Raw genomic sequence first — 24533 nt, 5'->3', positions numbered from 1 at the left:
GTTGATGTGGGAGAAATGGTTGATGTTTATTTCAAAACGCTGCATGACCTGGCTTGCTTAGTGGTCTCTCATATACTAACACTCCCCATGTATTATTAATTATTATTATTTTGCCATTTGTAGCAAATGAGTTTTTTGAAGGCGCAAAGTGGGGGTAAACTGGAAAATATTGAATGCAATGTGAAAATGTGCCGTGTTTGTGCAACTGCCTTTCCGAATGCTTTTGAGTTCTTTCTGTCTCCCTGCAGCTCGCTGCTGTAGCTGGGCAGCTTTGACAGTCTCTCTGTGTGTAGGCAAGAGGTTAGCAAAGAAGGGGAAATTAAAACAATGTTGTACATTATATAGTTACCAGCTATTGAAAAACCTATTTTGTATGCAAGACAGCAGCGTAGAGATATATGGAAAGCCTTGGGCTAAGTACAGAAGATAATTACATTTGGAATTTTACTGAGTTAAGTCATTTATAGCTTCAAATAGTTGGAGAGAAAAATCAGCAAAAACACACTTAAACTTCTTGTTGTTACTTTTCAAGATAAGCATTTAAAAAAATTCCTTTTATCTTCTTATCTTACAAATTACCCTTTTTCTTTCATAGATATTTCCTAAATTTTGTTTTCAGGAACACGCTGGTCATGACACTCTTTTCCCTTTTAGCTGAAGCAGAATATACTATTTTAATACGAGTTTTATAAAAATCAAACTACCAGTCATAAAATGTCAGCGTCTTGCAGAGAGCGTTGAGGGGTCTGTTGTTTTTAAAAGTGTCTCGAGAATGAGAAGAAAAAGCCCACAGTCTTCTTGGTAAACTGAGATACAGGATAATCTTAGCAAGATGAGATAACATTCGTGCTGAAGGTAAACGTAGATTCTTCAGCTCCAGTTGGCTTGAAAAGCCTGAACCCCTTCCTTCCCTCCTGCAGGTACTGGGCACATCTGTGCCTGGAACTACAGGAGGATGCCCTAGTCTTGAGCAGCAAGGGGATGATGCCAGCTTACCACCTCTTCGTAGGTCCTTGACAGTGTTTCTGAGAGGTTTATCAGTGGTGCGTTATACTGATTGTCCTAAGTGACTTAATATTCACGGATTCACACCCGTTTAGTGCTGAGGAATGCATCCTAGCTTAGAGTCACTGCAGAAAGTCCCCAAAACTAGAACATCATTTCAAAGTGATATGAGGGCCAAGGCAAAAAATTTTTTGTTGTTGTGTGTTTGTGTTTTTTTCTTTAACAGTCTTACTAGCACAGTAAAAGAGATAGGATAAAGTAAGGCAGATGGGATGAACCGGAGGCCTAATGTAGCATGGGACGTCAATAACAGTGAGACTATCTGTGTGTTAGCCAGGAAGGACGGGTGGAGAAGGAGGTTTGTCCTGCTGCTGAAATGCCCCTAGAACACCCCAATTCTCTCTCTCTTCATCCTATATGTCAGTTGTTTGGGTAGTCTGCATAGGTATGAACACAGGAGGAGACAGAAGACTTATCCACCAGTGCCCACTTTATCTGGCTGGGACCTGTCCTTCACAGAACTGTGATATAATGGAGGTGTAGCCCAACAGTGGAGTTCTCAGTGGCGTGGTCTGCAGCACCCAGTGTGATACAGCAGGAGCAGCTTGGCCAGGGCCATCAACTTAACACTCCTGAACAGAGTGGCACAAATCAGCCCTGAGGCCAGCCACTTGTGTTCTGTGAGACAGGTAGGAGAGGGACCCCATAGCTCCAAGGAGGATCAAATCCTTTGCATTTGAGGGATGCACTTCAGGTTTTGAGTGCGATGGACCCAAATGCAAGCTTATGTTTTTTTCTAATGTAATTATTTTATCCAGAGTAGGGTTGTCAGTGTCACGGCCATAAGATCCACGACATCTAAACAATGTGATTTTTAAATGAACTTTTTGAAATACTCAGAAGTCAGTTTGCTATTTGATTGTGAGTGGCCTTTTGCAGAAGAGTCGTGAAGCTTTTCCATCACAAACGTATTTTAAATATCACAGGCAAGGTAGAGATCTTCTCATATTTCACTTAAACAATCCTAACGTGATCATTTGTTGCCATTAGAAATAATGAGAATTGGGCTCCTGGGTAAAACAAAAACACAGGAACATATCCCTACCCTTAGGAAGATCTTAGCTGGAATAGGGCATATATTTTGCAGCACCACTTTTGAATGGAAAAACATTTCAGGACAGCAACAAGGCTCTGATACACTTCACAAAAGTATCTCCTCATAGGAGAGCACAGAGTCAGTTGGCCATTTTCAGTGGAAGGAAAGTTCTGCTTGGGCTTATTTTTCTAAAGCATCCATTGACGCTCTTGAAAAATGGATCCTGAATGTTTCTTGTACTTACTTAGCTCCTAATGTGAGGGAAGAGGTCTTGGTTGTCTCTTGCATTGCTCGTGGCTGGCTTTCTTCTCCTTTGTCCATAGTGTTTTTTCAAAATCCTGCTGAAGTGATCTTCTCTTTCTGTTGTTACTCCTGTTGAATGCCTTCACTGGGTTTCCATTGCTGCATTCTCGCTTCTTGCCGTTATTTTTTGCCTGCTTTTCCCTTCTGCGCTTCCCTCTCTTGCTTATCATGTGTGCAGTTTCAGGACTTAATCTCTCCAGAGCGAAGCATGTGTCTTGATACCCGAGTTTGCAGAACACTCTTTGCATTTCACATGCTCTGGAAGTGTTTTCCATGAAATCACTGTTATGAACCCAGGCTGTGACGGAGCCCCAGAGATCTGGGGGAACCTCAGAAAGTCAGGCTTGCCATGAGGAACTAGGTGGCCGTCTGAACACTGCCACCATTGAGAACTTTCCAAAAGAACATTAAAAAAAAAAAAGAATGGTGCTTCAGATGGGACTGTATTGTAAGAGTCTTCTTACCCAGCCTTGTGGAGAGCAGTACTCTCAGGTTGCATTAAACTCCAGAGAAAACCAAGAATTTGCTGTTTTAATCTGCACCTCAGTGTTGGACCTTCAAATCATGGAATCATAGAATGGTTTGGGTTGGAAGGGACCTTTAAGATCATCTAGTTCCAACCTCCCTATTACAAGCAGGGATACCTGCCATTAGACCAGGTTGATCAGAGTCCCATCCAGTGTGTCCTGATAAGGTCTTGCCCCCTGATACGGAGTTTTACCAGACTCCCTTCTGGACCTCTGAACATTTCAGGCTGCTCTGTATCCTTGCCACAGGAAGCTTTTGTAGATCTGCAGCTTTTATTCTTTTGGTAGCTTCTCCCAGTCCATCAGTCAGGATTGTCATTCAGGGGAGGGTTCTGCACCCAGAGGTAGGGATCTGTTTCCAGCAGGGCACAGGAGAGCTGTGGGTGCCAGCTGAGCCTGTGGGTGAAGTTTGTGGCTCCTCTGTTCCCCATCCTGCCCCATGCCACTGCCAGGGGAAGGAATTACCCATCCTAATTCAGCTGCACCTGGAGTGTATACATCCAAGTGCAGTTTTGTAGGCTGAGTACCAGCAGGAAAGCAACCAGTGCCCAACAGGAGCTTAGAAGCACTGGAACAGAGCTGCAGTAATAGGTTTGTTTTCGTTGTGTAACAGCCTGTGCCCAATAACACTATCAGTAGATGAGGAGCATTTTCCTGCAGGTCCACTGATAATCCCCATTTGTGGATGATTTGCATTCCAGTGGGTGCCACCAGTGAGAATGTGCTCCCACCAGTGCCCAGCGAGTCCTCCTGGCTGCTACTGAGGGACCTTGCTGAAGGAGGGGCTGCTGGTGACATTCTGCTTTATTATCACTCCTGCTTCCTGACACAGGGGAAAAACAATTTCAAGAAATTCTTTAGATTTTTTTACTTCTCTTCAGTGCTTTGAAACCGAGAGACCTCTATTTTTCATAATTTAAACTCCTGCCTAACGGGGTGAGTGTTTGAATTCCTAGACTATGACAAAACACTGGTGTGCGTCTGCCTGAAATGTCGAGAGGATCTTTAATAACGTTCACCCACCAGAAACGGCACTAAAAGCGTGCTAAGATGATGACTGAGAACAATAAAAGCAAGGACCCCAGCTGCTCCGGGGCAGAGCACCGCTCCGTTTGGCCAAGAGGCCCAGAGGAAGCACAGTGCAGGGCATGCTCCATGCTGCCTGCTGGCTTTGCTGGTGGCTTTCCTTGCTGCCACTGCTGTGCTGCAAGCAGGAAGTTTTCAGGTGCTTCTGAGTTTTATTTGTTTTGGCTAGAGCTTTGGTTCCTGCAGTAGCCTGCAGACCAAAATGTAATGTGCAGATGACCCTGCCAAGCAGCCTCAGCACCCGGGAACTGCTAAGAATGAGAGATTGCCCAACAGAGCTGCACTGAGAATTAAATATTTATTGTTTTTTATTTATTCTGTGGAAAGCACCGCAGCTGAGGGGTGAGACCTCTACTTTCCCTGAAGAAGTCCTCAGAGGACTCTCAAAGGGAGACGTTCCCACTGCATTGCTAAGAGCCCATCACTGCTCTCCTGTGGCGTCCAGAGCAGATCTGGAGGTAGACTGGTGGAAATCTAGTATCAGCTTTGGCTTTTCCCTCTTGCCATGGAGATTTTTGACCAAGAAGCTGTTTGACAGGCTGTTTGCAAAAGCCAGTGACTTGGCTTTTTCACTTTCCAGAGCACACAATGGTGACACCATTTTTTCCTTTATTTAATTCCCATCTTGGAAAGTTGTGTGCCAAGTTTTATCCCGTTGTGACACCTTTCTGGCACAGGCACAGCCCCCCCTTGCCTTGCGAAGAGCAAGACAACCTTGAGTGGAAGGTTATGAATGGGGATTTATGATCAAGTCTCTTTTTATATACACTTAGCCCAGCTTTACTGCTACAAACAGATGACTGTGATAAGGTGGGCAGGTTGTTTAACATTTCACTGGAATGCGAACACAGTTCTCCTCTTGGCACCAGGAACCTGACTGTCTAAAACGAAACTGCCGAAATTGTCATGTCTTAAGAACCTGATCCAAGTCCTGCTGGAAACAGGAACCTTTATGTTGGGCATGTAGGTTAATAACACACCTTTTTCATTAGTATTATCTCCTGATATAATTCCACTTCTTTTTTTTTTACTTCTCTTTATTCTTCTCGGGTTTTTTTTTTTTTAAGAGCAGACAGATAACATCCTATTTTCCTGTAGAGAAAAAAAAAATTGTTTCCAATACCAGTGAGAGTTAGTGCCTGGCCAGTGCATTGGTAATGTAGTTGGAAGCCGTCCTTAGCACAGCTGTACACTGTGATCTTGAGACACCAGCTAGGTGCAGATCTCAATGAGAAAGTGCAGGGAACATGAGGACCAGGCAGTGGGCGTCCCCTTGACATCTAGCCCAGGAGCCTGGCCACACTTCTGAGCTGTGAGGCAATGGATGTGGGTAGCATTTGCACCCAGCTGCCTTTTGGCATGCACCTCAGGGATGCCAACAGTGGTGTTTCCAGCTGCAGCTCCTGTCCCAGCTGGGTTCCCTTGTCGACCCCTGGTGGTTTTTCCAGCTCTTGAGGGGTCGCAGTGACGTGAGAGCTTCAGCCCATCCCTGTACTGCTCATCCCACGGTGCAAAAGGAGGACAGTGCACGCAGGGTCACTGCACAGTGTGCTTCTGCCGTGCTTCCTGGCTTAATAAACATGATTCACTGGTGTCTTTTAGCTGTCAGGGCTAGAGTGAACCTCTTGGTGCCAGCAGGTCTAGCTTTTCTTGCTGAAGGGCTAATGCATTTTGCTTTGAGAAATACTGACACCCAGCACCAGGCGTTAGCTTTGCCTCATGAACAGACCGTATACAATTTCCAAACTGCTCAGCAATAAAACTCTCCTGTCTTGTGCACTGGTGCCAACTGTTTAATTAGGAATAAGCAGAGGTTGGATTTTATTCCTACAAGTAATAGTGTGTTTTTTTCTCCCCCTTCAGCTTGCAAAAGATAAAGAGCGCCTGCAAGCCATGATGACACACCTGCATGTGAAGTCAACTGAACCAAAAGCCACCCCTCAGCCTGTAAGTACTGAACTGTGCAGAAAGCAAAACCGAGTCTCACACCAAACCTCTTTTCCTGTTTCCCACCTGGGCGCGTGACGTGAAGCATGGCTTTGCAGTGTGCTGCAGCGAGGAGATGCAAAGCGTGCAGCATTTGCTGGCTTTGCAGGGGACACAGCCCAGGGATCCAGCTCTCTCCTTCCTCCGGGGGGGCTGACGGGAGCTGGACCCCAAAGAGGGGCCTTCTGCTGGCCTGTGGGTTGCTTTACGTTGGTGCCGCTTGAGTGAAACCTTAGGAAGTGTTAGGAAGGAGATGCGATTAAATTAGATTTAGTGAATTTATTTGGCTTTCTCCCTGTGTGACAGGCATTTACAGTAGAACAGGCTCTCGTTGCACGTTTTGATGATAATCGCTGTTGCCTGATATCAGGTTTTATACCACTGAAACTGAGAAGGGGAACCTTCTCCACTGCAGATTGCTCTGCAGAAAAGGAGCCATGGGGGTGGCCAGTAGGGTAGGAAGGATCGGTCAGCCACTCCATAAATTCCTGTTAGGCAGCCAGTGGCTTCGCAAGCCATGCCAGTTCCTGGGCCTCCACCACAGGGCAAGGCCTCCGTCTCCTTCCCCGACCAAAGCGACTCCTCATCTGTTGTTTTCTTCTCACCTCTTAATGCTGAGAATGCTCCTCAGAGCTTCACATGATTATTCAAAATGGAGAGAGTGCTTTGCTTCTTGATTTTAAGATTTGTAAGATTTAAAGGTACACTGGCTTTATTTGATTTTGCTTTGAGTCATTGTGTGAAAATTAATTGAGCGTTGACAATCTATAGTTAGTACTAGCAATTTTAATCAATATGCAATGATGCAGCATAATGACAAAGTATTGGTTTATCTGTTTTGACTGATTTTTTTTCTATAAATAAAGCAAACATACACCCATATATGTGTGATTTATGGTGATAGAAGTAAAAAAGAGTCAGACTATTAACCCAGCAAATATGGTAGCCTGCCAAGATGCAGTTGGTAGACAAAATTAATGTCTGAAACAGAACACATTACAGAGATAGAGAACATAAAATCATTAAACACTTCACGCACCCATTTTTACTAGAAACGGATTTCTCAGTTTCCATGTAGTTGGGAATAAATGGCTGCAGAAGTGCGTAGGGAGGCTACTGGGTAGAAAACTACAGGCTGTTCAGCAACGCTGGAGCAGATGTCAAAGTCAACGGGAAGTTTTGGGGGCAGTATTGGAGAGTGTTGAGCAGTTGGTAAGGGCCCTTCCATTTCAGCTGGTGAGATTCCTAAAGCTGCTTGATCCAGTGGATACCAGCTCTCCAGAGTGGAAACCGCACGCAGACTCAATAAAAATAGCATTCTTCTGGTTCCTCGTATCCATCTCAGCCTGAATGCAAATGCTTCAGCGCATTGTTGGCAAAGTGCGTAGACCCAACAGAATGGGAGGAGGCTTGGTTTCTATAGCTCTTACTGGATTAAAAATTAAAACAGCGGAATAATCTGGGAGTCTCAAAGCACTCTGCCTTGAGGCCTTTGGTAACAGCAGTGCCCCTCAGGAGGAAGGATTAAAAACTGAAGGGAGGAAATCACGAGGAGACGAGCAGTGTTTGGCAAGGCAGCCGGTGATCAATGCTCCGCCGCAGAGGGCAGGAGCTTTGGCGGGCCGTGTAGGCTGCCGAGGTACCAGGCGGTGTCGCCGTGAAGATTAGTGTTAACAGCTAATAAACAGGGAAAGCAGCTGAAAAAAAAAAAAAAAAAGGAAAAAAGAAAAGGGAACACAGGGGGAAAAGGGCTGTCTTGATTAGTATTAAAAATGTTTTACATTCTGGAAAATTATAGCTTTGTTGGGGACCTCCTACTAAATTTATTTTTAACTGCTCTATTGAAAATTCTGTACCACTAGTCAACATTATCTCTCAGTTGCTCAGCACAGTGTTTCTTTATTAAAAGAAATAGGCATGAATATTTTTGACTGAAAAATTAATAGCTTTTGAATTCATACACAGCAGGTTTTCTTTTGCAAAGAAGTCCAATATCGCTGCACAGCACTTCTATAACCATTTATTTAGAGTCCAAGTCAAACCTTTGACAGCTAGAGCAGTGTTACAAGCCAACATAAAGAACTCCAAGATGTAAACCAACAATAGGCAGTCTGTGTGAGGTTTGCCATTGTCAAATACATAGATTGTTTGGATTAGTTTATGTAAATGTACTGTTGTATTACCCTTTGGAAAAAAAAAGATCACATTTGTGTATGAAAAGTGGTTTCGTTCACAGGCAGCATTATAAATTCCTTATCCTTTAACTTACATGTTAGAAGTAAAAATTGGTGCCTGACAGGCCTATATTGTGTGGCACTCTGTTGTTGGATTGAAACTGCCTTCTTTTCATTTATTGAAATATAGAAAAATTTATTATAGATACCATCTGATAAATCAGAAATTATTAAAATATGTATAGGTGAAGCATTTGAAAATTAATTATAAAATGTAGGAGTATAGTGTTTTGCATAAATTGTGCTTTCGTTATGAGAAAATACACAGGCACCGCTTAGGCTCTGCTAGACCCTAGTCCTTTTAACTCAGTGGGATAGGACTTTGGTAAAAAGATCTGATGACCATTATTGCAGTGCAGAGTATTCTTTGCATCCAGTAATTAATTTTTTTGCCAACATAACTAATGCAAGGTGTATGTTAGAATTAATATATTAGGGTACATCAGCAGTTATAAAGGAAAGAGTGGCTGCAAATCCAAACGTAGCAATGAATTGGGATTTAAAATTACACCCTTTTCATAACTGAGGAAACGTTTTTATTCTGCTTAAAGGATCTTAATGCTTGTTTTTAAACAGTTTTGTTACTGGGAGGCGGATGGGGCCTGAGCTGCTTGCTTTGCTGCTGCTTTCACCACGTGCCCTGTGTAACCCACGCTGGCTGTTGGTCTCCTCTTGGGCTTCACGCAGAGCTGAGCAGTGGTGGCTGAAACCCCAGGCAGCTTCTCGGTGTTGCTGCAGCCATCACAGCTCAGCCAGGTGTGGGGAAGCTGGTCCTGTCCATCGATCACATCCCCACCTTCAGGTGGCTTTAGCTCCTTGCAGTTATTTCCACCCCTGCAGTGGAAGGGCCAGCACCCCACACGGTTCCACCAAGGTAAAACTCTTCAGTCCCGTTAAAGTCAACGTGACTTAAGCATGTTCTCGTGTAATGCAGTGGTGGGTGAGCTGTTGGCACATAGGTCTGTATGTGGGGAGGTTGCTGCATGTAGGGCAGCTCTTCTGCTTCTGGGCTGTTCCTTTCTGGGCAGGCAGGAAGGTGGCACTGGGGAAGGGCAGGGCACTGGCGCAGGTTGTGCTGGCCGCCTGTTTGCAGATAGCCAGCTATGTACTCACCATGTCCAGCAGGGCAGCAGCCTTAAAGAAATGTATCTCAGCTTAACGCTTGGAACATTCAAAGTTGTTTGTCTTACTGTGCTACGTGTGTTGTTTTGGTGAGAGTAAAGGACTGAGTAAAGTGAGACCAAAGCTGTGAAGGAATATGCTGTGACATATCTTTGTAGGGAACCTTTTTCTCAAGGAGGAACAAAACAGAGAAGCCAGAGAAGTGATTGCTCAAGAATTATCACTCTGGTTTTGCTGTTAAGATAGGTTCCCCTACGTTCTGTTTTCATTGGTGCAAGTGGTCAACGTGGTAGGTTAAGATGAAAATGTGATTTTATCTGGGGGGGTTAACTAACAGTGAAGTTCATAGGAAGGAAAGGAATAGGAAAAAAACACGAACCAGCAAATGATTCTGAATACTAGGTGCTATATCCATCTTTTATAAATAGATAGAAAACTTGAAGAGAAACTTTTGGCACCTCAGATGAAATGGACTGTTAGATATCCCTTATTTAATGTATTTTTTTGCCCTAACCATAGCAATTACGTTTGTTTTGAAATACTGTTTTTAGCAACTGTAATAACAAAGCATTTAAAAAATGGTCTTTTAACTCTTGAGGTAATGACTGAGCATTTTAGCTGCTGTAGCCATACTTTATAGTTTGAAAAAATAACAATACGCAGCAATACAGAGAGATTCTCAAGCACAACAAAAGCTGTTTTTATATACTGGTTTTCATTAAGTCTCACTCCTCAGCTTCGGTTTCCTCAGTGCTGCTGCCAATAACAACACCTGCTAAGTGATTGCTGCCTGCCAGGCTCCCATCCAGCACTGCTGTGTCCAAGCTGGAGCAGGAGAGGAGGATGCAGCACTGAGCGAAGCTCTGGGCCCAGCTTGCCATCCGTGTCAAGAAAAGCAGTCTCAGCTCCGGAGTGTTATAGGGTCCAGCAGCTCAGTTCTGATAAACCCTCTGCTCTAATGGTGACCAACACAGCAGCATCAATGGCAGGGGAATCCCTGCCCTGCAGCAGTGGGTATGGCCTCTCCGTGGCACTTAGAGATGTATAATTTTTTATTTTTTCATCTCAACGTGTTTCAGATCAGAGTTTTTTACTGCAGCCACTATTGTCATGGAATATATTTACACAAAAAGAAATCAGGCTGAGCCCTAATGGGAGAGCCACTTACTGGAAATCTATTTTACAGGGTGAGAGAGAGGGCCACCTCTCTGTCTTGTTTATATCTAAGGAAAAAGAAGTATGACTCAGTCTTCACCTTTAAAAGGAAGCCATGACCATTTCTTGAAAGGGAAGGTTAATACTGAAATCCTAAGCAGGATATTGGATGCTGAAACAATTAAAGCATTTATGATCGTTGAGTTAAAGCAGCGTTGAGGCCCTGTTCTTAAAAAGTGAATCTGAACAAAGCACCCAGCACCCTTCCCTGGCTGAATTTACAGAATTTAGGACTTCAAACTGTTATGGGGTTTGGTGGCTTTTTGTTGTTCTTTTTTTTTTTTTTCTTGTTTTCTTTTGTGGCTGGAGGAAATCCTCCCTCCCCCATCCCCAGCGCAAACCTTGCAGAACCGTTTAACCCTTGGATGGCAGGGCTGTGCCTTGCTGCCCAGTGCTGACTTTGTGCCCTGTGTGTGATCCCTTCAGCCGAAAAATGGTCCCTTGCCAAAGCATGCAGAGTGTGGGACAAGGGCAGTGTGCAAAGTACCAGTATGAGCAACTTCTCTAATCACAGAAGATGTTTTTAAATAGAAAATGCAAACAGCAAGAAACCACATCGAGTTTCCATCAGGAAAAGAAACCCTCCCAGCCCAGTCCCTTCCTGATCTTTGCCCCGAATTATCATCTGCCGCGCGTTTCTGATTGCCAACAGTATTAAGATTTAATAGTCTACAATTCAGACGCATATTTCAAGATGGCAACAAAACCAACACCATTCATAATTTGTTGTTCTGCTCCAATTCACCACCGAGCTCTCCGTCTTCACGCTGCAGATCTCACGAAGACAGCGGCCCTCATCACCTCCCCTTACCCACCCCATGTGTTTTGGTACCGTCACCGAAGGGGTCGGTCCCCTGCCCAGGAGCAGAGTGGCACCAGGTACAGGGCAGGAAGAGGAAGAACTTTGCTGGCGAGCACCAAGGTCGTCTTTCATTAACTTGTTGGTTCAGGCTCAGCAGCGGCTGGCGAGGGTGAAGCACAGCACACTCGCCGCGTTCCAGCTTTTTGTTCTTTCTTTCCTCACAGACTGCAGTCATGTTTAATTTGGAAACTGGGCTCCTTTGGCAAATTAGCAATTAGAACAATTTTGTGGGAATATGTATATGTGTCATTAGTTTTCCTGCAAATTAATAGCGAGAGCAGAGGTCAGGCAGAAATTTTCCACTTGACTGCAGCTCCTCTGTTGAGATTTGGCACTTTGTTTTGGAACGGCCACAGCTGCTCAAAGCCACAGTCTTCCTTTAGGAACTGTCTTTTAATTAGTTTACCTCATAGCCATTATTACAAATATTACTGCCTCCCCTCCTTGAAATAAAATTACTGTTTCTACAAAATATTCCAGTGACATCTTGCACCACTGCACATTGATGGTGGGGTCACTCGAATGCAGCGTTTAATCATTAGATCACCTCCATAAGCATCTCCTAATTAGAGTCCTTACAATACAATTTTATCTGGTAATTAGCTGAGATTGGCTGCTTCCTCTGTAGCTTATTAGTGGCAGCCCAGCAGTGGGTGTGAATCACAGTGTCATTTGTCAAGCCTGTTAGGGCCCCCCCCTTTGCTCGTCCTCTCCTCTGTTTATTTCTAGTTGCTACCTACGCTGAAAAGCCTAAAGAAATCCAACTCGATTCAAATTCTTGAAGCAGGGAACGCTGACCTTTGGGGATTCTTTCTTGCAGCTCCCCAGTAGAAACAGATTAAATGTTAAGTTTTTAAACACTAAAAAAGGAAGCGAACTCTTTTGAGATGGAGTAGCGAGAGCCGTAATAATGGAGCGCGAGCAGTGATCTTTCCAACAGGAGGGCCCAGCTGCCGAGCCTCTGCCAGAGCTCGGCGCTTAAAATTGATGCAGATTTGCTCGCAGTTATTGGACTGTTAAAACGTCCATTTAGAAACTGAGATAAAATACAGAAGATTTAATTTCATGGTGAGACCTGTCAGTTGTACTATTATTATCATCGCTGGTCCTTTTATCATATGTAATAGATGGATAGATGGATAACAGGGAGACATTACAATGCGTGTGTCCCTAATCAGTGGCCTTAAATCACGCCAGTCAACAAGCAGGGGTGGCAGCGGCGGCAGCGTGCGTGTTCTCGGCAGTGAGTCCCGTGGCAGGACACTCCAGGAAATCACTGCCTGCATTTTTCCACCCTCATCGTCTCCTCGCTGGGATCCTCCTTCTGTGGCCTCACCACGAGCTGCTGGACGGTCCCCGTGTGGAGGACACGCAGAGGATGGGTGTCTGCAGGTGCCTGAGCAGCGTGCAGGGCTGCAGGCAGCAGCACTTGGCTGTGTGAGGATGTGGTGGCTGGGATTCAGCGCAGGCACGGCTGCTTGAAAAGCAGGGACAATTTATTGAAGAACTGGTGCTATTTATCTGTCACTGTGCTGTGTCCTTCCTGTGGGCAATCAGCTTTTTGTTGTGGTGTCATTTCTGTGACACGAGAGCCCTTTGTTTTCCATTACCTTTGTTTGGGATAAATCCTGTTATTTTGATAAAGGAACGGCAGTATTTCTGGCTGTTAACTCAGACGAGGGATGCTAATAGGAGCTTTCTTATCTGGTTACTTTCACACGAGGAAAATTAATACAGAGTCTTATGGATAAACATGAGGTGTTTGGGGGCATATCTGAATTGTGTGCCTCGCCTTCATCTGAAAAGCTTTAATGTCCGGCCAAAAGGAATTTTAATCAGAACAAAAGTTATAAAATTCTGGCCCTGTTAAATTCAGTAGGAATTTTGCTACCGACTTCAATGGGGTCAGGATTTCAGCAATATGATTTGCAAAAGTGCCTAAGGGAAGGAAACGTGGAAGTAGTCAAAGAGCCCTCCCTCCCTCATCTTTTCTGATGCTGTAGTTAAGACATTGGGTTGTTTGTTTAAAGTACTCCAGCAGGAGAGACCTACTGTAAGGGAGCATCGTTTTTCGGAGGGCATTGGAGGGCGGAGAGAAGGAGCAGGTGCTGGTGGTGTGGGTATGGTGGGGGCTGAAAGTGGTTGGGTTCTGTTCGGGTTGGATGCACAGTCCCAGAGGAGTTTAGCTGCTGCTGCTCGTGCAGGTAACACTATGCCTCCCGTCAAGGGAGAGCAGAATGGTGCCACTTGGGCTGGGCTGAGTGGCTGCAGTATTTCATGCGGTGTGATTAATTAAATTATTCCAGAGTCAACCTACTCAGGGCTTTGCTTTTAAAATGGATGAACAGGAGGGGAAGAAAAAAAAAGCAATCCCAAATGCTGAAGAGAAAGATTGCGTTTCTCCCTGCTATGTCCCTAGGAAAATCTGGCCGTTTAATTCTTAGCCCGATGCCTTCAGTGAAATACCCAGGAAGATTGATTAGAATCCGTGCATAATGATAGCATGGAAATAAGAGAGGTGTGGGGTTCAGATCGTGAAACAATGGGACAAAAGTAAAGCACTACAGTGATGACGCACTCCATAAGATCTCGTTTGAAGGTTCAGATGAAAATCCACGATTTGTAGTTCTGGCGGCAGGCTGCATTATTCTTCTTATAAAAATCTGTCTACATGGAAATGTATGTATTTGTTACCCTTTGCTGAGGGGGATGCTACAACAGCACTTCGAGCTGCATCATCCGCTCCCAGCAGAGGGTTGTGCCGTTGTTGTGGTTGTGCCCCCACCACCCGTAATCAGCAGCAGTCGCCTTTTGTAACGCAGCCGTCGTCCTTTCCCTCCGCAGCTCAATCTGGTGTCCAGCGTCACGCTTTCCAAGACGGCGTCCGAGGCTTCTCCACAGAGCTTACCTCATACTCCCACCACCCCGACCGCACCCATCACTCCCGTCACGCAGGGACCGTCGGTCATCACTACCACGAGCATGCACAACGTCGGGCCCATCCGGAGGCGGTACTCGGATAAATACAACGTCCCCATTTCTTCAGGTAAAGCGGTGCTGCTGGCACGGGCCCTCCCAGCCCGGCAGCTCTCTGTTGCCTACGCCCGCAGCGACGGGCTGTGATGATAACAGAACAACTGCTCTTTATTTAGCAGATATTGCCCAGAACCAAGAATTTTATAAGAACGCGGAAGTTAGACCACCGTTCACGTATGCATCTTTAATTAGACAGGTGAGTGGAGCCAGACACAGGCATTCGGATTAGAAAAAGTCTCCCTATATGTGCGCGCTCTGGATTAAATAGATTTTCAAACCTTTGGTATGTAAGCATGCTCAAATGCTCAAACCTTTACTATAAGGGTTTTTAGAACTGCAATATATAACATAATTGCTTTTGATTAAGTATTACAATACGATGTGATTATTAGGAAATTCATTTCACACAACAGTGAAAATGAGCCTGTTTAAAGATGGCAAGTCAATTATCACAAGCTACAGTAATCTCTGATCCCTAGAATTAATCTGAGCTCTAAATAATTACTGAGCTTTAATCAGCTAGTGAAATGTTTTGCATTTCTCTTTGATTCTGCTTTATGAATGACTAATAAATTAATATTTCTGTAAGGAAACAGAAATAAAAACTCAAAACAATTAGATAATTCCATTTTGAATTTTGCCATTGAACTGTTAAATACAGCCATTAATCTTAGTTCACATTGTGAAAACCTTCCTTCAGGTTTTTGCTCCAAATCCCTTCTCTTATTTTCGCATTCTTTGGTTCTTCCGTTCTTTTTGCGTTGGTCCAAGTAAAACTCTGACTGTATTTTGTACTCGTTTGCTCCTAACTGATTTTGCCATTGATTTGCTTCACAAGGCCATCCTGGAATCTCCAGAAAAACAGCTAACACTAAATGAAATCTACAACTGGTTCACGCGAATGTTTGCTTACTTCAGGCGCAACGCAGCGACGTGGAAGGTAAGCCTGAGCCCGAGTGCGCCTCTTGCCTTTGATATCTGACATGTACAGAGTAGACATTGCTGATGACATAACAAATTGTAACGACGTGTGGACATGAAAATGTGGATGGGCAGTTGTGACACGCGCTGGGTGCCTTATCTGCAGGAACAATTTGATATTTGGCAGAAAAACTCCTCTGCTTTTGAAAACCACTAATTGAATCCACCATTATTGGCTTTTATGTTCTGTGATTATGCCACGAGTTCCTCTGTGTGGTTGCTGCTAGCAGTGAAACTCAAGCCCTTCAGCTGGAATGTATTAAAAAAAAAAAGAGGTAATGTTATTGTGTCAGTGGAAGATATGCTGTTGTCTTTTTAGTTATGCAGGCTGTAATCACAACAACTGATTTTTTTCCCTAGGATCTATAGATAAGTGGATTTCTTTCCTCAGTCAGTTGACTCAACTGCATATGCAGATATGTTACAGACTTCTTCGTTTCAGTCACACAGCAGCAGCTCATTGAGCATAACACACAACAAACAAGCCTTACCATAAGAAATCTGTTTGACAAAACTAAAACTTGATATATTTGGCGCTTCAGTTTTCTACCGTAGCCATCTCTGAGGCTGTTAGATAAAAAGCCTTGGGAGTTACGTTTATTTTGTATTTTGGAGGCCACTCTTTCCCTTGTACATGGCCACACTGGCTACTGAAGCTGGTACAGTTACTAATGAGTGAACCAAAGAAAAGGATCTTGTATTGCAGTAAAAACTGCATCGTAGTAGTTGGAGCTGCTCTTAATCTAGGCAAGTCTGTTGCTCTCAAACTTTAAACGTCCAGGCAGCATGAGTATGTGCCATACTTGCTGTTTCATTAGCTCTTTCTGTTTTTCCTGTCTCAGCCTGCCTTTGGAATTAATTCCATCAGAGGATGGAGCTAAAAATCGTCCTTGGAGTTTAGTTCAGTTTTAGTGGCACGTTTTGCTTTTAATTCAGATCCCAGGGCAATTCTTAGATTTTCAGGCTCAATCTATAACCTCTTAGATTCCGGAAAAGTCTCTGTGATTGCTGCTTTGATTCTTCAACTTCAGTTAGAAAACATGAGCAGTATTTCACTTTGCAGCCTCTTTACTATCCAAAAAGGAAATTAACTTTCCCTGACTTAAGATCCATTTAGACCTGCCTGTCTTTTGCTGCTGGAGTGCTTCCAGTAGGCCTTTTCAGCAGCCTGCAGGTGTGGGTGCTAAAGCAAAAATCCTATCTAATTCCAGCGGTGAAAGGAAGTGGAGAAGGGAGTGGAAGAAGGCAATCTTGGCTGCCTGCAAGGCTGGTATTAGGCATTAGCCTTGCATATAACTTAAAATCGAATCCCAGGAGCCACATGCTCTAAAAGTGTGCTTGTGAGGAGGAAGAGGAGGAGAGCCTGAGCTGGAGACCCTGGGGCTGACAGAAGAGCCTGGCGGGTCCGTGTGGAGACCCCTCACCAACACCCTGACCTTGTCCAGGAGCCCCTGTCCTGCTTCAGAGCCTGAGAAGAAAAGGTTCACTTCAACTTCTGACATCCATGCAAGGAATGCAATTTTTGAGCTACTCAGATTTATGCCAGCCTTCAGGAACAGCAGGGATGAAAATGCAGCTCTGGCTTGGCGTGATGGGAAGCCCACGGGGCGCAGAATGAGCGCAAGGGTCTAATTGCAGAATCAGAATAATTTGAATATATATGTGCTGATTTGAGCTCACCTTCAGCTAATGCGTAGGGGGCATTCGAGTCAGTGTTCCTAAAGGTTAGGTCAGGGCTTGGTGTGGGCAGGCTTCCTTGAGACCCGTTTCAAAACCACAGACGAGCCCAGGAATAACAACTTTGAAAAAATGAACCTCTTCCCCAAAATGCAGTACAACAGAGCCTGAGCAGTTATGAAAATTACAAACCCTTTCATTTACTACATTCAAGTATGTTCAGGGTAATCTTTCTGCAAAAGTGGCTTGCATACAAATATTTTTACCGAGGTAAATATATAATCTTAGAATAATAGCTCCTAATTTTTGCGTTAAGCTGATTGCTCAGGGAGCACTGTGGACTGGTTCGAACAGGTCAGAGGCGATGCCTGTTTACTTTTACTTTTTGGAGTAATTTGCTGGCACTGAACTGCAGCCATGAGGCACAGGCTGCAGGTGTGGCTCTGAAACGTGAATAAAACTGCTAGATAGCAAGTATCCAGAGGCGCTGGGAACAAAACAGTGTGGTTGTTGTTTTTTTGTGATGAATTCCTTAAATAAATCATCACACTGAAAGCAGAAAGAGAGGGCAGTGCTTCGTGGACATGCTACAAATACCCAGTGTGTTTGTCTCAGGATCTTCAGCAAGAGGCACTTGATGGCAAGTCACACTTTGACTTCAAGAGAGCCATAACAGGCTGTGAAAGATTTCTCCAGCATTAAATACGTTTAAAGAACACAAGTATTTCTGCTCAACTGTGTATTTGGAGACTGTTTACAAACTCCGAGGACTCACTCCACCGAGCTCTGCTGTATGTGCTTGATCAACTGCCGCGTTAACTGGGAGATCGGCTTTCACTGTGGGAAATAGCGTTATTATTCTTACATTTTGCTCCAGACTTGACAGCATTCCCATTTTCACAGGAAACTGCCTGAGTTACCCAGATGTGGGCCAGCAGCCCTGTGTCAGGTTGCGCTCGAGCTCGCTGCTTTCCGCCCGTAAGGTGTGGGGCGTTCGCAGTGTTCTGCTCCACCTCCCAACCAGGGGGTCTGCCACAACTTGACGAGCTAATGAGAACTGGGAGAGGAAGGGGGAGAAGAGTCATTAAAAGAAGGAGAACAAAGTAAGGGAAGGAAGAATGACAAACGGATCCCCATGGAAGAGCTGAAGTGTGCACAGTGTGCCACAGAGCCGGGCGATCCTCTTGTCTGTGGGATGGGGCACCTGCAGCCGGAGGAGATGAGCTTGCTGCCAAGTATCTGCTGAATGCTCCCCTGGAGCAGGGACAGGACTGTGCTAGTGACATGGAAAAGTAGCAGAAGACTCTTTGTAGCCTTTCCCTCACAAGCACATAAACCGTGCCTCTTAATTTACATGACAAACACACTCTCCTACCCTTTGTTTGCACAGTGATTTAGACATTCATGATTAGAGCTCACTTTCACCATCCAGAACCGATGTTCATTAACCAAAAGGAAAAAAAAAAAAAAAAAAAAGAAGATGAAGATGACAGGAGGGAAAAAAGTGTGGTCTCTTGGTTGCCTAGACCCAGGCCATGTGTTTGGCTGGCACTGTGCCTGCTAACGAGTCAACCAGATTGACTAAATCAGTGGTGCCAGTGATGATGGATGGAGTTTGTTCGCCTGCATGTTCTCAGCAAATGGCTGCTTCTGCTCTCCCTGCTTTCCAAGCCGCTCTTGTGGTGCTGGGGATGAGCTCCGTGTACCGACCAGAGCAGCTTTGCAGTGGGCTCTGTGCTTGGGAAACCCACACTGTGGGATGTGGTGTGGCAATATGGGGAGCAGAGCAAAGCCCCAGCTTGCCGTGAGGCAGCAAGGTGTCTCATCGTGGCCACCTGAGGGGAAGGTCCAAGTGCACTGTGAGTTACTCTGGGCTCATCCTTCAAACCGCAGTGCACACCCGAGCACAGAGCCTGGGAGCGCCAGGGTCCCTCCGGGTGATGAGCTGCAGGGTTATTATCACTTTGTTTCAGAGAGCCCTCCTCGTGTTTGCACTTGGCAGAGGCTCAGATCAGTCAGTGCAGCAGTCTGCCAGGAACAGGAGCCAACTTCCATATAAGAGCACACAGCAGAGGCAGGGGCTGGGGCCGTGCTGGCCAGCGGGGTTCTGCCGAGCCCCACTCCGTGCTGCCAGTGGGGCAGGAGCTCAGCACCTGATAAGCATTAGCCCAGCTGTAGGAAACCACAGGGGCACCGGCCCCAGTGCTTCCTTCTCCATCGAGAGCCATCCGTGCTCACATGAGATCCTTCCTGCTCTTTCACACTACTTTCTTTTCCAGGAGAGGAGAAGCCTGTGTATCTGTTTTGAAAATGTCAATGCAATGTTCCTCTTGCGTTGTGTATGAAATGTGCCGTTATACAGCGTGCGTGTTTATAAAATGATGGCTGTTCTCATTTGCACTGTGGGTAATTGATAAGAATGAGTTGATTTTTTAATCTTGGGTTGAAGCTTTTATATTTATATTAACTTTGCAAAATAAGATGTAAAGAGCTGGGGTGCGGGGAGAGGGGTTGACGTTGCAAAATGAGGGCTGTCAAGCTGACTGTGCTGCTGTTCTTGGACAATGATGAGCATTTTCTCATAGAAAGTTTTTGAATGTATTCTCTTGCTGCAGAATGCAGTGCGTCATAATCTTAGTCTTCACAAGTGTTTTGTGCGAGTAGAAAACGTTAAAGGGGCAGTATGGACAGTGGATGAACAAGAGTTCCAAAAACGAAGGCCACAAAAGATCAGTGGGTATGTCCACCATGTTTGAACTTCTTAGCCTAGCTTGGATCATGCTTACAGTTTAACGTAGAGGCTTTTGGCTGCTAGCTGGTGTTAGACCAACCACAGGTGGTTTCGCATTGTTTCAGTTAAGGGAAACCAAGACAAACATCTCATCACTACTGTTTGTATGCCCACCAGTACCCTGACCCTGCTTGCTTGGTGTTTGTTGCATCACATGCTAGTAGCTTTTAGGTGGCAATGCATATTAACCCTCACAAACCATTTGCTTATGCTTATTGCATTTTATTTTCTTTTTCCTTTTCCCTGTATTTGATGTCTGTTCTGTCCCCGATCCCGTGTCCCTTTGTTTCCACTTCATCTCCTTTGCTGCTGCTCTTGTCCCAGGGTGCCATTCGCACCAACCTCTCACTGCATAAGTGCTTTATCAGAGTAGAGGATGAGTTTGGGTCCTTTTGGACTGTTGATGATGAAGAGTTTAAACGTGGCCGTCATATTCAACGAGGCCGTCCTCGAAAATACTGCCCTGATGAAAACTTTGGCGAGCTTGTTGCACAGTAAGAGCTTTTACTTGCTTTAATTTTTTTTTCTGCTGTTGCTTTGCTTTGCATGATTTACCCATCTCATGTAGACTTGCATTTCACGAAACAGTGACTTCACCTTTGCTGCTAAAGAAGTGGAAGTTTTAGTTGTTATGTGTGTATTTTGTGTGTCCTACTCTGATAATCCAGATGCCTATGATAATAACTACTTTGACATGTTTGTTGTAGCATTTGTTTATAGCACTACGTAGCCTAAAATAATTAGCCACAGTCACGCAGATACGCTGCTGTAGATGTGTCAGGAAGACAGATATATGCCAGGAAGGTCTTCAGATAAGTTTGAATTCTGACATTTTCCTTTGCTTTCAATTGTATGCCTGGGTTTGCAACTCTTTTTAATGAATTAACTTTAAGAAAAGAAAGAAAGAAAAAAAGGAGAAAGTGCAGTGAGACCAGCTGTAAAGATTACAAACAGTGGTGTGTCCTGTGCCTACAACAGCCACACACAAATATTCCTGGGGTTCCCAAAGCAATTTTGTTTGACCTTTCCTCGAAGGCCATCTCTCCAGGACAGCTGATCCTTGCCAGTCCCTGTGGGAGAGACTCAGTTAAGATTTTTCTCACCGTGACTTACTCTCACATGAAAAAAGAAAAAAGCCCAGTGAGTGATGAAACTTTCTGGAGATGCTTTGCGCTGGCATTTAGTGTCTAGTTTATGTTGGATGATTTTTTTTTCCTCCAGTGGAGACTGGTGATTTTTAATGCCCGCTAAAGAGAGTGTAGATTAGCTTGCCGTGCATTTTCCTCAAATCCATCCTTATTTAAACTGAAGATGACGACAGAGAGGGTGTGAGATAGCACATCTGAAGAGCTGTTACTAAAACGCCCTTTAGGGCAGTGTGCTCCCCAACACTTGGCTGCTGAGCAGCAGGACCAGCCCGTTTGCCTCCGTGCCACCTTCTCTCTTTTCCCACATCCCAAATTTTTTGGGGCAGACGTGTTGGCAGTGCCAGTTCTTTCCCTAACAGGAAATAATGTGGCTCAGAATCCACTCTCATCACGGTCCCCCTGCTCAGTCGCAGGGAATTCTTCTGCCAGTGCCGTTGAGGGTAATTTAAGTATCCCACGATGCTTTTGATCATAGATGGACCCTTGCATGGTAGCTGGCTCCCAGAAATGCTGAACATTGGAAAATTGCTCCTGAACACACTAAAATGAGCAGAGATCCCAAGATGTGCCACTAAGGCAGGGTATTAGAACACATGGTGAGGTAACGTCACAAGATGATGGTACTCCTTATTTAGTAAAGGCAAATATGTTAACCACAGGCAAAAACTCAGATATTTTCTTGAAAGAAAAAGAGAAATGAAAGAGAACTTGTGTGCAAAAACAGTCTGAGCGCTAGTTTTCTGGTGTGGGAGGAAGCATTACATGCTTGAAATGTTCACATAGAGGTTGGTTGCATTTAACTCTCCTTTTTATGTTTTTCTTATGCAGTAACCCTTCTCTTATTAAAAACATACAGACCAGCCACACCTACTGCACACCTCTCAATGCTGCTTTACAGGTAAGATTAATGACTGTAGCAAATATGCAACAGAGGCGTGTGTCTTCCCCACTCATTTCAAAATATATTAGCCTTGCTCTAATTAGATATTAAATTTTAATTCCGTTAAACTTTTTTCTTAAGTGCATAAAGCATCATAGTCCCTGGAGGCAAACACATATCAGGCTGCTTCAGCATTAGCTAGATGCTTAGCATTTTGAATATTGTGGCAAAAAAATTAAAAGTTCACTTATTAATATTTATCAGCAGTATCATAATTTCCATCCTCTTATTTCAGAATTTCACTTGAGGCAAAAATACCACAAGTGTAATTACTCTAGCACAGCTATTAATGTGCTGAATGATAGGATACTGCGCCACGTGACCTTCTATTGTTCATGGTTTTAAAGAGAAAGCAGATCATTTTTCCCCCTTTTCTTTTAAGGGTTATTTTTGCATATCTTCCTATTGTTGTTAAAAAAAAAAAAAAGTCGCAATTCCTATAGAAAAAAAAAGGGGAATTATTATTGGTTTAAAGACAAAAAAATTTGTTTTTCACTCTATAGAAATGCACCAAGTGTTTGGTGCGCTGTTAGTAACTCGCATCCTGGAAGCGTGTGCTTCTCCAGACCCTGTTTTGTGTGCTGTTGATGAGATTTTGCTTTTTTGTCTCTACGAATTCCCAAGTCCCATCTCAAAAACCTCAGGTGATGTCAGGAGTCACCGACTGGACCAGAGGCACAGACTGTGCCTTGGACTTGTGTGCTGTTGTGCTGTGTGTGTGCTTGCACTGTGGACTAAACCCCATCCACACCATGGAGACACGAGGCAGAGGTTGTGCCCCATTGTGTGTGTGTGTTGGGGCTCACTTCTCCTGCAGTTCACCCGTGGCCGCGGATGTCTGCGTGGGCATTCTGTAGAAGCTTTAACAGGCTTCTCTCTTCCAAAGCAAGGAGCGGGTGATTAGGAGAAAAGCGATGCTCTACGTTTCTTTTCGAGGTTTGAGTTTACGCAGTAACTTCTGAAAAGCAAATGAAAGCATGCTCAAATGAAGCAACTGTAAATACCATTCATTAGTAACTTATTTTCCCTTGAGTCTTGTGAAGTGTGATTTTTAAAGACCGCTTTGTCTCTTGAATAGTATTAAGATTACAAGCACATTTTACATTCATGAAGCTGAAAGGCAAAAATGAAATGATCCTGCATTTCTTCACGTTGTTAACTATGTGACTAATTTCAATTAATATGCTTATCATACGGAACTGTTCATGTTTTATTTCTCGAACACGTGTCGCTGTCGTCATCTCCATCCATTCTTGTCTTTTGTGATAACCTCCAAACTGCCTGCCTGCCCCACCTTCCCTGGCAGAAGCATGTGCCCGTGGCCTCACGTAGCATGGTAGGAACATGACTGATGGAGAGAAAAGCCCAGGCCGGATTTGTTACTGCTTGCGTGTCCCCTGTAACAAACAGGAGTGAGAAATCATGCTATTCATTGCACTGAGACAGGTTCTCCTTTGGGTTTTAAACGGATCAGGAGGTTCCTCTCTGCTGGTTATATCGGGAGTCTGGATCCCCTGGGATGCTCGTGGTACAGGGTATCTTCAGCGGAGCTGCACACCATGGGAGCTCAGTGCATGCTGACCTCCTGCTGCAGTCTGCTTCCCATATGGTTTTTCTCTCCCTGTGGGGTGGCAGAACCACCCCTCTGACATCTCCTCCATCTGCTTTCCCTCACGGCTGCGCAAGACGGGCACGCAGCTCTCACCAGCACTGCCTTTTCCCAGCAGGTTGTCAAGAGTTTTTGTGCTCCCCAAACCACCCCCTCAGCACCATGATTATAGCACGTGCTCCTCGTGTCCCACCTCTCTCCCAAGAAACCGCTTTACTGCAATTACAAGTTACCACTATTGGTGAAGAACTTGAGTCATTATTTTGCCGAGCGCAGGAAATGTGAACCATTCTTTGCATCCCCTCATCACAATGAGTTTGCCGGTTGTTGAATCAAGAAGATAAAAATAATCCCCGCTGTTAGAATAGCTTTTGTAATCGTGTGTGACACATAGGGCTGCACATAGAGAGGTCAGTGTAAGGCGGAATAAATAGGGCCATGCCCCCAAAGATGCTTCAGGCAGAGTTGGCCGTCCCCCAGCCCCACGTGTATGGGAACAGCTCTGCTGGCCTGGATGGCGGCGAGTGTGGAGCTTTGTCCCCATGAAGTAGGAGTGGAGGAGAGCATTCCGTGGGGAGCAGGATGGTGTGAATTCCCCTCCCATGGGCAGGTTTGCATCATGCAGGGCCCCACAGTCAGGTGGGCTTTTTGGCTCTGCAGCCAGCTGACCTCCCCACAGCGCAGGTCGAGCGCAGCCAAGCCAGCATCTGTGGTCGCAGTGCTGACGCTTTCGGAAGGCTGCAGATGATGTCATGTCGATGTGGCTCAGATGGGAGCAGCAGTGAAATGTCCTTCGGGTCCCCCAGCTCCACCGGCCCTAAGTCCTGCTGCCCTCTCACACATAACCCCACATTAGCTCTGGGCTCCTGCGCTGCCTGGCTGGGCACAGGACTGTGCTGCCAACATGAGCTAATC

General features: G+C 44.9%; 1 protein-coding gene across 10 annotated transcripts in view; it reads left to right on the top strand.

Moving 5' to 3' along the window:
- The window catches only part of FOXP1 (forkhead box P1), a 335216-nt gene that overhangs the window by 299359 nt on the left and 11324 nt on the right, over positions 1 to 24533 (top strand). For 9 of the 10 annotated variants that reach the window (XM_065749241.1, XM_065749239.1, XM_065749238.1 and 6 more), the window contains 6 exons: positions 5881 to 5964; positions 14281 to 14482; positions 14589 to 14668; positions 15311 to 15412; positions 19746 to 19867; positions 21898 to 21967. In XM_065749241.1, the coding sequence (XP_065605313.1) occupies positions 5881 to 5964; positions 14281 to 14482; positions 14589 to 14668; positions 15311 to 15412; positions 19746 to 19867; positions 21898 to 21967 (660 nt within the window). The remainder of the gene's footprint in view (positions 1 to 5880; positions 5965 to 14280; positions 14483 to 14588; positions 14669 to 15310; positions 15413 to 19745; positions 19868 to 21897; positions 21968 to 24533) is intronic. The other variant, XM_065749247.1, reaches the window with a different exon arrangement.

The sequence above is a fragment of the Cyrtonyx montezumae genome, unplaced genomic scaffold (genome assembly GCF_038088225.1).
Source record: "Cyrtonyx montezumae isolate F1298 unplaced genomic scaffold, pur_monq_1.0 scaffold_6, whole genome shotgun sequence".
Classification (NCBI taxonomy): Eukaryota; Metazoa; Chordata; class Aves; order Galliformes; family Odontophoridae; genus Cyrtonyx; species Cyrtonyx montezumae.
Note: the sequence above shows the minus strand (reverse complement) of the source record. Positions and strands in the feature narration are given on the sequence as shown.